At 30.6% G+C, this 14,251-nt stretch overlaps 2 protein-coding genes across 6 annotated transcripts; both read right to left on the bottom strand.

Moving 5' to 3' along the window:
• Window positions 1-3,682: 3,682 nt before the first annotated feature.
• LOC118646991 lies at window positions 3,683-7,545 on the bottom strand. Its single transcript, XM_036291026.1, has 6 exons — window positions 7,323-7,545; window positions 6,429-6,848; window positions 5,911-6,018; window positions 4,479-4,726; window positions 4,240-4,399; window positions 3,683-4,161 (listed from the first exon to the last, which is right to left on the bottom strand). Exons 1-6 carry the CDS (start codon window positions 7,519-7,521, stop codon window positions 4,037-4,039), a joined length of 1,260 nt encoding a protein of 419 aa, XP_036146919.1. The 5' UTR covers window positions 7,522-7,545; the 3' UTR covers window positions 3,683-4,036.
• On the bottom strand, window positions 7,527-13,321 carry LOC118646990. Of its 5 annotated transcripts, none has more exons than XM_036291022.1 (4): window positions 13,001-13,321; window positions 12,714-12,892; window positions 10,749-10,773; window positions 7,527-9,791 (listed from the first exon to the last, which is right to left on the bottom strand). In XM_036291022.1, the coding sequence occupies exon 4, from the start codon at window positions 9,676-9,678 to the stop codon at window positions 7,564-7,566; it is 2,115 nt and encodes a 704-aa protein (XP_036146915.1). In that variant the 5' UTR covers window positions 9,679-9,791; window positions 10,749-10,773; window positions 12,714-12,892; window positions 13,001-13,321; the 3' UTR covers window positions 7,527-7,563. The 5 variants fall into 5 exon arrangements, with proteins under 5 accessions (XP_036146915.1, XP_036146914.1, XP_036146918.1 ...); XM_036291021.1 differs by having other exon boundaries at window positions 7,527-9,919; XM_036291025.1 differs by having other exon boundaries at window positions 7,527-9,919; window positions 12,714-12,917.
• Window positions 13,322-14,251: the final 930 nt, after the last annotated feature.

Raw genomic sequence — 14,251 nt, forward strand, 5'->3', positions numbered from 1 at the left:
CAGTTCGTTTGGATACAGTTCGATTGGACACCATTGTTTTTGGACGCAACGCATATTATTAACTTATTTAAATAAATAAACGTCCCAGGTAGTCGTCTAATTGACGAGTGAGTCCCAGATGCGCACAGTAACAAACGGACACCACCAATCAAATTCTATAAATTCATCCTAATCCTAACCAACCCAGCAATCTGATTGGTGGTGTCTGTTTGTTACTGTGCGCATCTGGAACACTCCCTAATTGACGGCATTTTTTGGTTATTTTATGACGAACCAGACGTCATAATGTCGAGATAAAATGACGTCTAAATGTCGTAAAACTGACGTACATTTGTCTTATCTTAACGACATCATATATTGACGCCAAAAATACGTCATTATTTTCATATTATTGACGTCATTTTCAAGAAGCTAGTATCGTACATTTGACGGTATTTTATTGTTATTTTTATGACAAAACATAAGTTTTTAGATTACATCTAATAAAGACGACATTTTAACGTCATTTTTATGACTATCCCAAATAGTAAAAGTCGTTATTTTGACGTTTTTGAGATAATCTTTCGGGTACATGTCCTATATATGCAGTACTTGCATTATGAAAATATCGAAATAACATAATTATAATGTAAAAAAACAATTTCCGTTGTTTCTCAAAAATTAAGCATCATGACCCACCACACCATAGTCACATTTGGAATTGCTTAACTTCCGCGATCACCCATCCAACTCTGAACCGCCGTCGACGTTACTTGACTTCGAAAATCGTACGCTACCCAGTGAACACATTTTATAGCGGCAATATAACATGGAAGTTACATGTAATTTAACATTGTTATTCTTGTGATATGTAGGTGCTATATGACATGGAAATAACCTGGTACGTAATATTTGTTATACGCAAGTGATATAGCTGTTATATATCGTTTTGGCGTTACAGCTATTCAACAAAAATTGTATAATCGTAACATAACACGTTCGTTTCAATGTTATTACAAAACGATGCGTCGTAGTTGACTCAGAAATCAGACAACATTATAACATTCTGAATGACAGATCTATTTGATAATAAAAAAAATTATTATAAAGATAATTTTTTCAAAAATAATGGTTTGTCTACAATTACTGCAAACAAAAAATGCACAAAATCTAAATTCATCATGTGCTGAACAAAAACAGAATAATAAATGTATACTATTCAATTTTTCTTAGAATTATGATCTATATAGTTAACCATCTAATTAATCATTTGAACGCTTCAAAGATTAGTGCTAAATAGATCGCAATTTCCATCAAATTATTAAGGTTATGGAAAAAGATAAATTTAACAATGAAATTAATAAGTAAATAAATTAATGCTATTTATTTTTAATATGTTTTGCAAAATTTAATTGCTTTTATAAAAAATAATATAGTTGCGTCAGTTTATAACATATAACCCAGATAGCACACGGACGTCCTTAGGATGTCCTCAGGACGTCCAGGACGGACTTCGTGGATATCCTGAGGACGGCCTGATTTTAGCCCGGGACGTCCTCAGGTCATCCTGAGGAATAGCAAACGAGCGCCACTTTTTAGTCCTCAGGACATCCTGAGGACAGTCTATCGGACATCCTGAGGACAGTCCATCGGACGTCCTGAAAATACCATAGGATTTCCTCAGGACATCCTCAGGAATAGCAAACAATGACCACTTTTTATCAGATTTTTTAGATTTTTTTTTTTAGGATTTTTGATAAATGTATCGATTTTTTATAAGAAACTTATAAAATTTTTTGAAACGTTTCTCAGAAAAATTTAAAAAATAAAAAATTCCGATTAATTTAGAAAATTTTTTAAATATTTCTAAGTATTTTTAACAGTTTTTGAGAATTGAAAAAAAACTAACAAAAAATTAAAAGTTCTAATTATTTCTACGATAATTTTGTAAGAGGAAGAAGACTATACATGTTTTAGCGACAGTTGTACCTGTTAAAGCATGTTTAATCTCTGTACCCGAGAAAACGGTCACCCATCCAAGTATCAACCATCGCCGACGATGCTTGACTTCGAAGACCATATGCATCCTAACGCTTCGTGATGATCCATGAGTACTTCTTGTTTATGCATACATATTTGTTATAGATCATTACAATAGATATTGTCAGAAGGATGAAACATATATAGTTAACTTATAAATTTTTATAAATAAATATAAAGTTTTACAGTTTTTTAAAGTCATTTTTACATATGCGCGCGAAATAGCATGTGGAATAACTTATTAAAAAACTGTTTTTGCGCCGTTTGTATAAAATAAAATGAAAAAATTATTTAATGTCATCTTTTATAATTTTTTAGTATTGTTAATATGCCATATTGTTTCAATAAGTGTAGACATTCAATCTGACTTTAAAGTCAACATTTTTACACATTTGATTTTGCAATACATTCTAGAAATACATACGATATTCAAAGATTTCTCACTTGCTATATTAATTTACGTTTTTTTCAAAAATTACTATACGTCCAGGATGTCCTGCATACTGTTTTGGGATGTCCTGAGGACTTTCGTAGGATGTCCTGAGGACTCTCTTAGGACGTCCTAAGGACTGTCTTGGGATGTCCTGAGAATTGTTTTAGAATGTCCTGAGGACTGTCTTAGGATGTCCTGAGGACTTTCAGGATATCATTCTTAGAACATTCTGTGCTATCTAAAATGTCTGGTATTTATACAGTCATTATATTTAAGTTTATCTTCAGACATTTTGTAGCTAATGAAACTCTTTATACAATATTTTAAGAATAACGTTTTCAGCTACCCACACAACACGCAGACATAATTAGGATGTAATTTGGATGTCCGATACAAATCCTGAGGACATCCGACGGATGTCCTATTTACATCCAATGGACGTATTTAGGATGTTTTATATTCGTCCCAAGGACATACCAAGTACATCCTTAGAATGTCCGAACCGGACGTAAAACGGACATTATTTGGACACATAATAGCCTCATATATGTAATACTTCTATATAGCTAACGGTCCCGACAATCGGCGAAAACATCACGGTACAGGGGCCCGATTTTTGAAGTCATTCGCAAGAGAAACGTATACGCAAATACTCGTTCTAACAGAAAGTTGTAAGTTTATTGGTTAATAGCCATACGATAGCCAATAAATTTCTAACTTTTCTGTAAGAACAGAATTTGCGAATACGTTTCTCTTGCGAATAAATTCAAGAATCGAGCCCCAGGTCTTTTTCTCCACGAATAATATTCGCTCTCTTTCTTTCTCTCTCTCGCTCTCTCTCAGAGTGTCGTGCACAGGCGTTGGCTTACTATGCTTGCGCACAACGCTGCAGAAAGCTATCCGCGGAAGAAAGATAATAGTATATACATATATCTGCACCGTAATGTTTTCGCCGCGACTGCACTATTTTAACTAACGTTTCAGACGGAAGGCTAGCAATGTACAAGTATTACATATACGAACCTTACATAAAAAATACTATTCAAAAGAATTTGCATAACGCTTATTAAAAACTATTGAAATTATTTATCATTACAAGTTTTCAATAAGCATTATCAAATGTTATCATTTTGAATAGCATAACTTAAACAGAGATCAATGAATTTATTTTTATTGTAAGTGGTGTGGCAAAAAAGGGATCAAGTATTAATTTTTAACCACTGCTGTATATTGCAATTGTCAATAATTATTCTGTCAATATTTTATTTTTATATATATTATAAAAATATATTTCGTATACATTTATATATATTATAAAATATATAACTTTATGGTCCTTAAAATATATTTTAATCGCAAAACAATTTTACATTATTTCAGTACTGTTTGTTTAGATATCACAGTTTAGTCTTTCTACAATGTAGAAATACTATTTCTACAATGTAAAAACACTAAACAAACAATACTGAAATAGTGTCTACAATACTAATACTAATTAATAATGCTAATATTGCAAATTTTTGAATTCTTTAAATTTTAAAGTTTAATAGAAAAACAGCCATGTTAAACATTAGAAAAAAAACATTAATGATTATGCACTATTTCAATATCTACATTTTTTGGAATCCTTTCCGAGGCACGACGGAACCAGTTGATTATGCCCAATTCTATCTCTCGATCATCAATTTTAAATTTATGCTTCGTAGCAACTGTAAATGAAAAGTTAAGTATTGTATAATATATATAGTCAAATTTTTGTCATCAACTATTAAAATATACATATTTACCAAATATGGTACGTGCCACAACAGATCCTTCCACTTTTTCATTATTTTTCCGCCCTTGCCAGGAGAACTGTACGGCAAGTTGCGGAGAAAACACGGTTCCAAGTATTCGCCTGATCAAGTCTCCACCATTTTTTCCTCCTCGATTGGAAAACATTGTCTCCTTAAAGAATAAAAAATGTAATTTAATTTTAAGATTTATTATGATTTTAAAGATTTTTATTTTGTTTCTAAACACTTACAAGCTGTTCACGTGCGACTTTATTATTTGACAATAATGTTGCCAACTCATTCCAATCCTGCAGAGTTTTCAATGGAAAAGCTGGCAAAATGTTTTCCATTTCTTCCCCTTGTTTCGTGTCCTTAGTTTTTCTTTTAAAAATGTCTTCTTGATGTAAAATATCTTGTTGCATCGTTATGATAACGTCACGAATTTCTTGTATATCCAATTTTACTTTCGTTAAGTCACGAATTACTCGTTTTTCGAATTCTGTATGTAAGAAATTGTTGAATAATTATAACACTTAATGAGTCCATTTATAGGTACGTTCCGAATAAGCTTTCGCTATTTTTTTAGTTACAAAGTTGGTAACCCTTTAACTAACTTTGTTTTGTTCTGTTATGCATCAGCTGACTCAATTGAATTTATCGTATTTATTAATAAGCAAAATGAATATTGTTGTATTAAACGAAGCCTTTTCAAGTTCAAGTTCAAGTGATGAAAATGATGAAAAATTAAATTAAATTTTATTAATATGGTTGAAAATAAAAACCGATGCACACATAAAAAATCAAGAGTTGCAAATTTTATTGAAACTGTTGTTTATATGTATAACAATGAAAAATTTCAAGAATCTTTTAGATATATAACTCAGATAGCACAAAATATTCATAAAATATTTATAAGAAAAAATATAATAAATATTTTGTACATATTTTATGTCCGAGTTTGTCAAGTATAAAAAAATTATGATAAACATTTATGAAAATATTTAAAATAAATATTTATACTATTATTATTAAAGAATATAAAAAATATTTCAAGTTTATATACCATAAATATTTTTCAGTATATTTTAAAAATATATTCTATATATTGTTGATAATAATTTTTGTATTATTTCTAAATAGTTTATGAAAATATTTATATAATCTTTAAAAAATATTTTTTTTAATGAATTTGTAAAATATTTATAAATATTTATGATAATATTTTGTGCTATCTGGGAATTATATGTAATAGAACATAAAATATTTTTATAAAAAAATTGAAAATTAATAAATAAAAATTGTAATTTTTATTATTAGAATGAGACGCTTGACTTTTAATTACTTATTATTGTTATTAAGAAATGATTTAGAGGGTGGAAAAAATTGTGGCAGAATGCCCATTTCTGCAGAAAAGCAGTTGTACATAGCCCTATATGTGTATTAGGCACATCAGATTCATATAGGTAACTACTTTGATAAGGCTTCGTTTAATACAGCAATATTCATTTTTGCTTATTAATAAATATGATGAATTCAACTGAATCGGCTGATTCATAACGGAACAAAACAAAGTTAAAGAGTTACCAACTTTGTAACTAAAAAAATAGTTAGCGAAAGCTTATTCGGAACGAATTCGCACCCTATATCTTCTATACATAACATTAGAGTAATAAAATTGTTTACCAGTTTCGCCGATATATGTAATCTGTGATTTTATTTCGCGAGGATTCAACGGTTTGGATCGTTGTTCTTCTCTTCGATGATCCTTGCTGCATCCTTGTCGTACACCATCTAAAAGGGAAGACGGAAAACTTTCTAATATTTATGTGCGTTCTAATAGTTTCGAAATGACCAATATTTTCAAATAAGCATTTTTAAAAAAGTTTCAAATAAAGCATTTTGGATATTAAAAAATATATTAACTGATGATGTTAATTTGACCTTGATGTCAATCTGTTATTAAAGTATTAGTTATGCAGATAATACACGTAATCAGTAAATTTGGAAATCATTATCTATGCCTTGCTTAAGTAGTTACCCAGATAGCACAGAGAGTTCAAAAAGAACTCAATTGTATGTCACCAATTATGAATTCTTTTTGAGAGGCAAAAAGAATTCATAATTGGTGACATACAATTGAGTTCTTTTTAACTCTCTGTGCTATCTGGGTAATTTGTTAACAATTTCAATTAGATGTTTACCTTCATCGACGATGTTATGCTGATTCTGTGAAGACTTAGTGGAAATAATGAAACTCTTTTTTCTCAGGACCTCACAGGGAGTAACATTTGCCTGCAGAACTCGTTCATTTTTATCTTCGAAGGCTGCAGGTAACTTCAGAGCGTTTGATTTTCGCAACTTATTTTCCTTGTCTTCGTCGCCTGACGAACTATTTGAGGTAGTGTTTTTTGAGGACTTATAAGTTGATAGCTTTAAATTGTTGTACATAAGAGCCGCCGGTGTATTTTTTTCGTTTACTCCATCATCTGATGAATCGTCATCGCTAACATATCTTCGATTACGTTTAGGTAATCTTTTTCCTAGAGTTTTTAATTTTTTGGACGGGAAATCGGATGAAATTTCAGCTTGATTTAAGTTCAAACGAGCTGTGTCAAAATCGTCTGAAAAGTTGATTTTATATTATTGGCTCGAGTCAATTATCGGTTTTTAAAAATCAGAAGCAAAGAAACGAGTAAATTGGTTTATTTATTAAAGTCTAATTATATTTTCAGTAAACATTACCTAAGGTCATAAATACCGATTGTCCAATTCGCAAATCAAAATGAATGTACACAGAAAAAGAAGTAATATAACCAATAACATATGTAATTGTGGGTTACCAACTACATAATATAATCAATACAATAATATTTACTGTTAATGCAAGTACAATGTTGATTTTTATGCAATACCATATATTATTGTATTGAGTATATCTGTAGTTAGCAGCCCGCAACTACATATCTTATTGGATATATTACATTTTTTTCAGTGTACAAATAACTTTTTGTGCACTTAGAAAAGTGAATATACATTATATTTTTAAAGTTTTTATTTTATTTAAAATATCGTAAATTGTATTCTATTTTACGTACCAAACGTGCCGAGGATTCTACACTTGTGGGTTGTCCAATGTTCCTCAGGAACTGTCCTTCGAATGACATTCTTCGTCGGGAAAGAAGTTTTAGGCCAGTAACATTGCGAGCGTCCCGATGATTCGTAAATCCAAAAATCTGGCACAACTTCTACACTGTCATCTTCCGTAAAATGGACGATGCAAAACTGTGACGTCATCTACATAGGTCATCATATATTTACATAATAAAAATTGGAAAATTACTGACTGTGAATGAGAGGAAATACTACAATATTGTTGCGGTGTTCGAATGCGTAGCTTTCATCAAAAATTGGAAGAACAACCCCTTTGTTTTGTATGTCTTCTATTGGAAAGGATCGTAAAGAACTGTATTCGCCAGAGAATTGTAGTATTCCAAAGCAAGTGGATGGTGCAGGAGAATTAAAGAACGGTTTTCCGTTTTTTAAAGTTTTACCAATAATTACAATCCTATTATTACGATGGCATATGTTACTCACTATAACAATACTCTCATCTTTCATTATACAGCAGTTATTGGGAGCTTTTGTAGTAATTGTAAAATATTGAAATTGAATCTTTTTGTACATCGGCGCTGTACAATCATTTATCAAGCATCCATTGTAACATTGTTTGCCTAATTTATAGGTTTCGATGCGTTCAACGGTTTCAACGGTGACACTATTTCTTATTTCAGAAATTCTATTACTTAGTTGCTGAAGAGGTTTATCATTTTTTCTCATAATTTTCTTTATTTGTTGTAGATAATTTTCGAAAATAAACGCAGAAAATGCATCTAATGTTCCCCATTTTAAAGCATCATCAGCCAGATGCAATAATCCGTGTGTATTGTATGTAGCATTGTTTTCTCCATACAATTTTAAAAAGTCAGTAAAATACTCTTCTAATAAACGCTTTGCGTATCTGTTTTGTTCCATATCTATTCCGGGAGTTGCTAAAATACGTATAGCTACAGATAATTTCAAAAAATGCTCATATACGCCCTGTCTTACAATTTTACGAAGAACCACCCCTCCAGTATACAAGGCAAATTCTCGATGTTCAGTTGCCTTCATTCGATCAAGTTCATCCAATGATCTGGGTTTTCGAGCAAATTCAAACGGGATATGTGCCCTCAATGCAAGCTGCCTACGTGACATGTCGACAACTTGTTGCGCTCCCAGTTTCATCGGATTTAAGTTTCCTGTCATCATTTTCAACATTTTTTTTACTTGTCCTAGTACTACCAAATGCATGTAGTCGAGAGGTATTTGGGAAATCATATCTATATTAAGTTGTAGTAAGGGACTTATTCCAGTATGATGTTGAGCTTGGGTTTGATTGACAAATGATTCAGCGGTACGTAACGGAGCATTCATTTCAACAAATACTACTTTTCCTCGATAGATACCTCTAGTTTCACATTTGGGACACCCATAATATCCGCTGTGACCTTTTATACAACAAATATAAGCCCTCGCAGGAGCGTCACATATAAAGCAATCGATGTAGAATGGTATATTATTGTCAGCATAAGTAAAACCATTTTGTACAAGATTTGTAGCTTCTTCGATAAAGTAATGTAAAAAGAGTTCAACGCCTGCAGGTTTTTCATATCCGTGAAAGGCTCCAATCAAAAACGGTGATTTGTTTACAAAATTTCGAAAACTTCCAAGAATAGGCCATAGTTGGCTTTTGGAACTCTTTGCAAGTGGTAATCCATCTATGTTCACAGACAAATGTATTTCTTCTGGTAGACATCTAAAGCCACCACTGACATTAATTATATGCCGCAAGCCTTCCTCTATTCCAAAATGACAGTATTGCCCATGCTCCATTGGAATAACGTTCGACTTTTTGGGAGTTTTCAATAATGTTCGACCATCACGGGGAAGGATTTTCATAACGTTTTCTTTTCTTAATGTGTGTAAAAGATTCGTTACGGCGGATATATTTATATTGTTTTTATGACTCCATTGTACTAGATTTGTCTTTAATCTGTCAATATTTATTCTATTGTCAATATCACGTTCCAACTCCAATGAATCTTCGCTATCGTATTCATCTGACGATATTGCTTCTTCTTCTTCTTCTTCTATTTCCTCCTCTTCTAAAACTTCTTGTACTTCATCTTGTATTGATCGATTACATGCTTCATTGTACTCTAACTCGAATGAAACGTCTTCGTTTATACACAACTGTCTGTCACTGCTATTGGCTGACTCTGACATACTCGTTTCAGTTTCATTTTCCAATTCATTATGGCTATTATCAATTTCAATTTCCCGTACCGCTTGTTCTAAACGTTTGTTTCGATGCTGACAACTATAAAACTTTGTTTTTTTTATTTTCGGCATAATTCCGTTCAGTATTCAATTCCAGAAGAAAATAATTGGTAACAAAATCTGCACAAATTTGACGGACGTTTGCGTCAATGCAGTACCTTCGTTGTATTTTGCGTTTGAAGAACCTGTCAGGTATAAACACTTGCATATTTCAATGTCCATTTATATTTTTTACTCGTAAGATAATTGTATAGAATGAATGTTTATATCTTAAAATTAAATCAAATTTTATTTTGTTTCATCAAATTCGTTTCTGTAAAAAAAAGTTATTTCTACAAAAGTAATTCGTAAATTAATTTTTAATTTTAATTCATATAATATTAAATAATTTTTACAAATTATTCAAGTTGCATAAACTTTAAAAACTTCATTGTTTACTATTTTTTGGAATATCCTTAAATAAAATTATTTTTATTAATTGAACGGCACTTCATTACGCTGGTTATCATGCACAAAAAATGAACTAAACCTAAAGATAACCAATCACAATAATGTTATACATATAAGAATCATGCCTATCAAATGCAATAGATGGAACAACGCGTTCATCGTTTTATTCTATGGGAATTACAAGCATGAAAACAGAAGTTTATGTAAGTTAGATTAAATATAGTATTTTATGTATAGATGTTGAATGAAAAGTGGTACTTTCATTATATACTAACGATATATTATAATTGCGGGTTTTTAAAAAATTGTAATAAAAAGTTTAATCTTCTTTTCTATTGTTCATAACTATTTTGTAAACCAGATTTCATATTGTAATAGGTATACGTATTTATTTAAAGAAAAATTTCAAGTTTTATGTAATCGGACCGAGGCTACCAATATATGTACAAATCTTACCAAGGATTAAATAATATTTCCACACAGCCGAGGAAATTTCGACAAGAAGACGGTGAATCATGCCTATATTAATGATTTTTTTGCGATACCAGAATTTTTATAATATTAATATCGACAAACACAACAATATCGATGTAATTAAAATAAAAAATAAATAAGTAACAATAAAAGCTAAGAAAAAGAAATATGAATTTATGCTTAAACTGAGTAAAAGCAAAAAAAGTATGAAAACTTACTGATACAAATTATGTTTTACACAGCCTTGGGCAGCATTAATTGCAAATATAATTAAATTATTAATTATTAACCAATAACAATTATAATTTGTAGTTAAATGGCATAATAATTACTATTTACTACTATTAACATTTTGACATGTAAGTAAAACCAATTCAATAATCACTAATAACATTTTAAAATGTTAATTAAATCGAATTTAAGAACAAATTACATTTGAGAAAGTAATAAAAACAGATCTTTTATTGCTAATTACATTTTGAATTGTTAATTACGTTTTTATTTTGCAATTAAATCGATTTGAAGAATTACTTTTGACAAAGTATTTAAATCAATTTAATTACTAATTAAATTTGTAATTAAAACCAACATAAATATAGTAATTAAAGTGGCCGATCTTAACATGGCTGATCTTTAACTTTGATTTTCTTTCTTTGCCTTTCCTTATGATATTCAAAGAGTTGCTGCTTGGACAGATTTATGCAGATCTAAAAAATATTTTTTGAATAACTTTTACGTTATTCAGAAAATTAAAAATACTATTTTTGGATATGTATAAATCTGTCCAAATTATACATTTCTATTCGGTTTACAAGGTATTAATGTAGTCATATGCAAGTCTTTAATATCTAAGCATATGTTGCCATCATGTTGCTGTAAAATTATTGTTTGTCGCAGATGACTCCTGATGACAACAAAATGCCTTCATATTGTCGTCATATTGCTGTCACAATACTGTCAATTGCAGATGGCAAAGTGACGACAACTTGTTGCCATCATGTTGCTGTCACAAATGAATTCGTCGGGAGAGCAAACCAACATCAACAAGTTGCCGTCAACATGCTGTAGTCTAGTGTCGAATTCACGTGAGTACCTAAGACGCACAATGCTGAAGAGCTGTCAAACAATGCTGTCTCGAGTTTCTATATAGAAATTGGTTGCTGCAACGGTTGACAGCAACATGACGGCAACTTCGTAGGCATTTGGTTATCTGGGTGTTTATTATAGGAACATTCCTGAAATGTATGTGTGCATTTGAACCATCACATAAATTTACATGCTTTACTAAATGAGTTATGCTGGAACTTAGTTTACATAGCAGTAAAAGCATAGAAAGTAAAAAAAAATTACATTTACTTTTTCATTACAAAGAAGAATTATAGGACCGTTTTAGCCAAGAAGGTAAAGTCAATCATTGATTGTTCAAAATGCATTCAAACTGCCATCACCAAATAGTATATATATGTACCATAAATGATTTATGTTGACACTTAATTTATGTTGTAGTAAAAGCAGAGAAAATGAAAAATACACTTTTAACCAAATTATATAGGCCGATGTAAATAAAATTGTCCTACGCTGAGCATCTATATTTAATAATCATTATATTAATTGCATGGACAGTCTTAATTTAAACGCATAATATGCGTAACTAACGTGTATATATACGTATATGTACGTGTAATAGAAGTTAAGCTTAAAGTTTAAAGAATCAATGCAGTTTGCTATTCGACAAAATTAAATATGAATACGCAACTGAAAATGAACTATAATATATGTTGAGAGTACAATAATAAATTATTTATATTTCTTTCTTTATACTCGCCATAAATAATTCAGTTATGCAAATTATGTTTAAAGACTGTCGATGCAATTAATCATTATATGCTCAGCATAGAAGAAGTTTTACATCAAATGCTTACGAGTCTCCTCTACAGTGAGTGTAATTAATTGCATATAATTTGTATGCTTATTAATAATTTGTATAACTGAGTTTTCACTGATTAACATTTATTACAAGTCAGCCATGTACCATTAAAGTAATTCAGCATACGTCCGTTACATGGAATAATTTCTTAACCTCTTATAATATATGTTAAAAAAATTTGAGAACGCGCGTTACCGTTATTTGCGTTGCCAATGAAAATTCACTAATATTAAATTATTGAACGGTACAAACATACCTTTTGGTGAATCGTACAAAGGATATTTTCTTTATCTTCTAGTGGAAAATATTTCAGCCGTGTACATCAAAGAAATTCAGTATGCACGCCACGTGGGATGATTTATCTTATATATAAACCTCTTATAAGTTAAACAATTTGGATTCTCCGTAGGAAACTTGAGTACGCCTGTTCTTAATCTGGATAAAAAAGGACTATTATAACCTTAAAAAAATTGGACTATGCGTTAATTAATTGTCGCGACAATGAAAATTTACTAATATTAAATTACTGAACAGTAAACATACCTTTTGGGGAATTGTACAATATCGTTATTTTCATTTATTTTCCAGTAGAACTCACACGGGACACTTAACGGAATTTTTTTGGCCACGAAATGCGAAGCATGACAAAACACGAGCAGTCTTGCCGACAATGCTTCCAGCAACTTCCAGTCTCGAATCTTTTACAGCAGCGAGCGATCGATCGACTATTTGCTGTCTCCTTTCCAGGGCTTGAAGGAGACAGCTCGAGAGAAAAGGATAGCAGATAGTCGAGCGCCGTCGAGCTATTCGCTATCCCCTCCACTTACAGCACGTTGCTACATGTAAAAAGATTCGAGACTAGAAGCACTGCTTGCCGAGCCGAGGCGCGATGAAGCGCGAGACGGTCAGGCGGTGATATATCAGTATGTCGATAATTGATTAAATGTCGACATATCTGTAATGATATTAAATTTATAAAAGTTTAAAGCGCAAAAAAGAAAATAGTTTTTAAATACAATTTATATGTATAATATTAATATTAATATAAACGAATATTAAATATAAGTTACTGTCTAATAATGTTAACTAATAAATAAGTAAATCGTTATACAAGTTAATTATTATTAATTATTATTAAACAACTGTTATTTTGTAATAAACAATTTTTTCAAAGTGCGCGCGTTAACATGCTGTTGAAATATTTAATTTATATAAGAAGCTACTACATTTTATGAATATTAATATTAATAGATTATATTAATAGATTATTAATATTAATAGATTAAATTATAAGTAAATAAAAATTATTGTTAATAATAATTTTATAAAATTATTTCAAAATAATTTTTTAGTTAATATAATTTGATTAAAATACTAGAATTAGTATTAATGTATATCTTATTATATTTTAATATAAATAAATATTAATTTTAATAATATAAAAAATAATAATAAACCGTTAGTATTTACGTTGAAAAATGTTTTATGAACTTCTTTGGGACAGTGAAATTCGCTCTCAATTCCTCATACTTTTTGTTTAATAATAAATATATTATATTAACGGAGTCCCCATGGGATCTCCGTTATCTCCAGTTGTGGTGGATTTGATTTTGCAAGAATCACGTATTTTGGACGTCTTTCGGACGTCCTTTTGCTGTGATTTAACGGGACGTCCGGATAACGTATTTCGGATATCTCGCGGACATCCGAAATACGAAGACATAAACAGGACTTTTCAGGACACATACAAGACATCCGAAGGACGTCCGTGTGTTGTGTGGGTAGAATACATAT

This window comes from Monomorium pharaonis, chromosome 8 (assembly GCF_013373865.1).
Source record: "Monomorium pharaonis isolate MP-MQ-018 chromosome 8, ASM1337386v2, whole genome shotgun sequence".
Taxonomy (NCBI): Eukaryota; Metazoa; Arthropoda; class Insecta; order Hymenoptera; family Formicidae; genus Monomorium; species Monomorium pharaonis.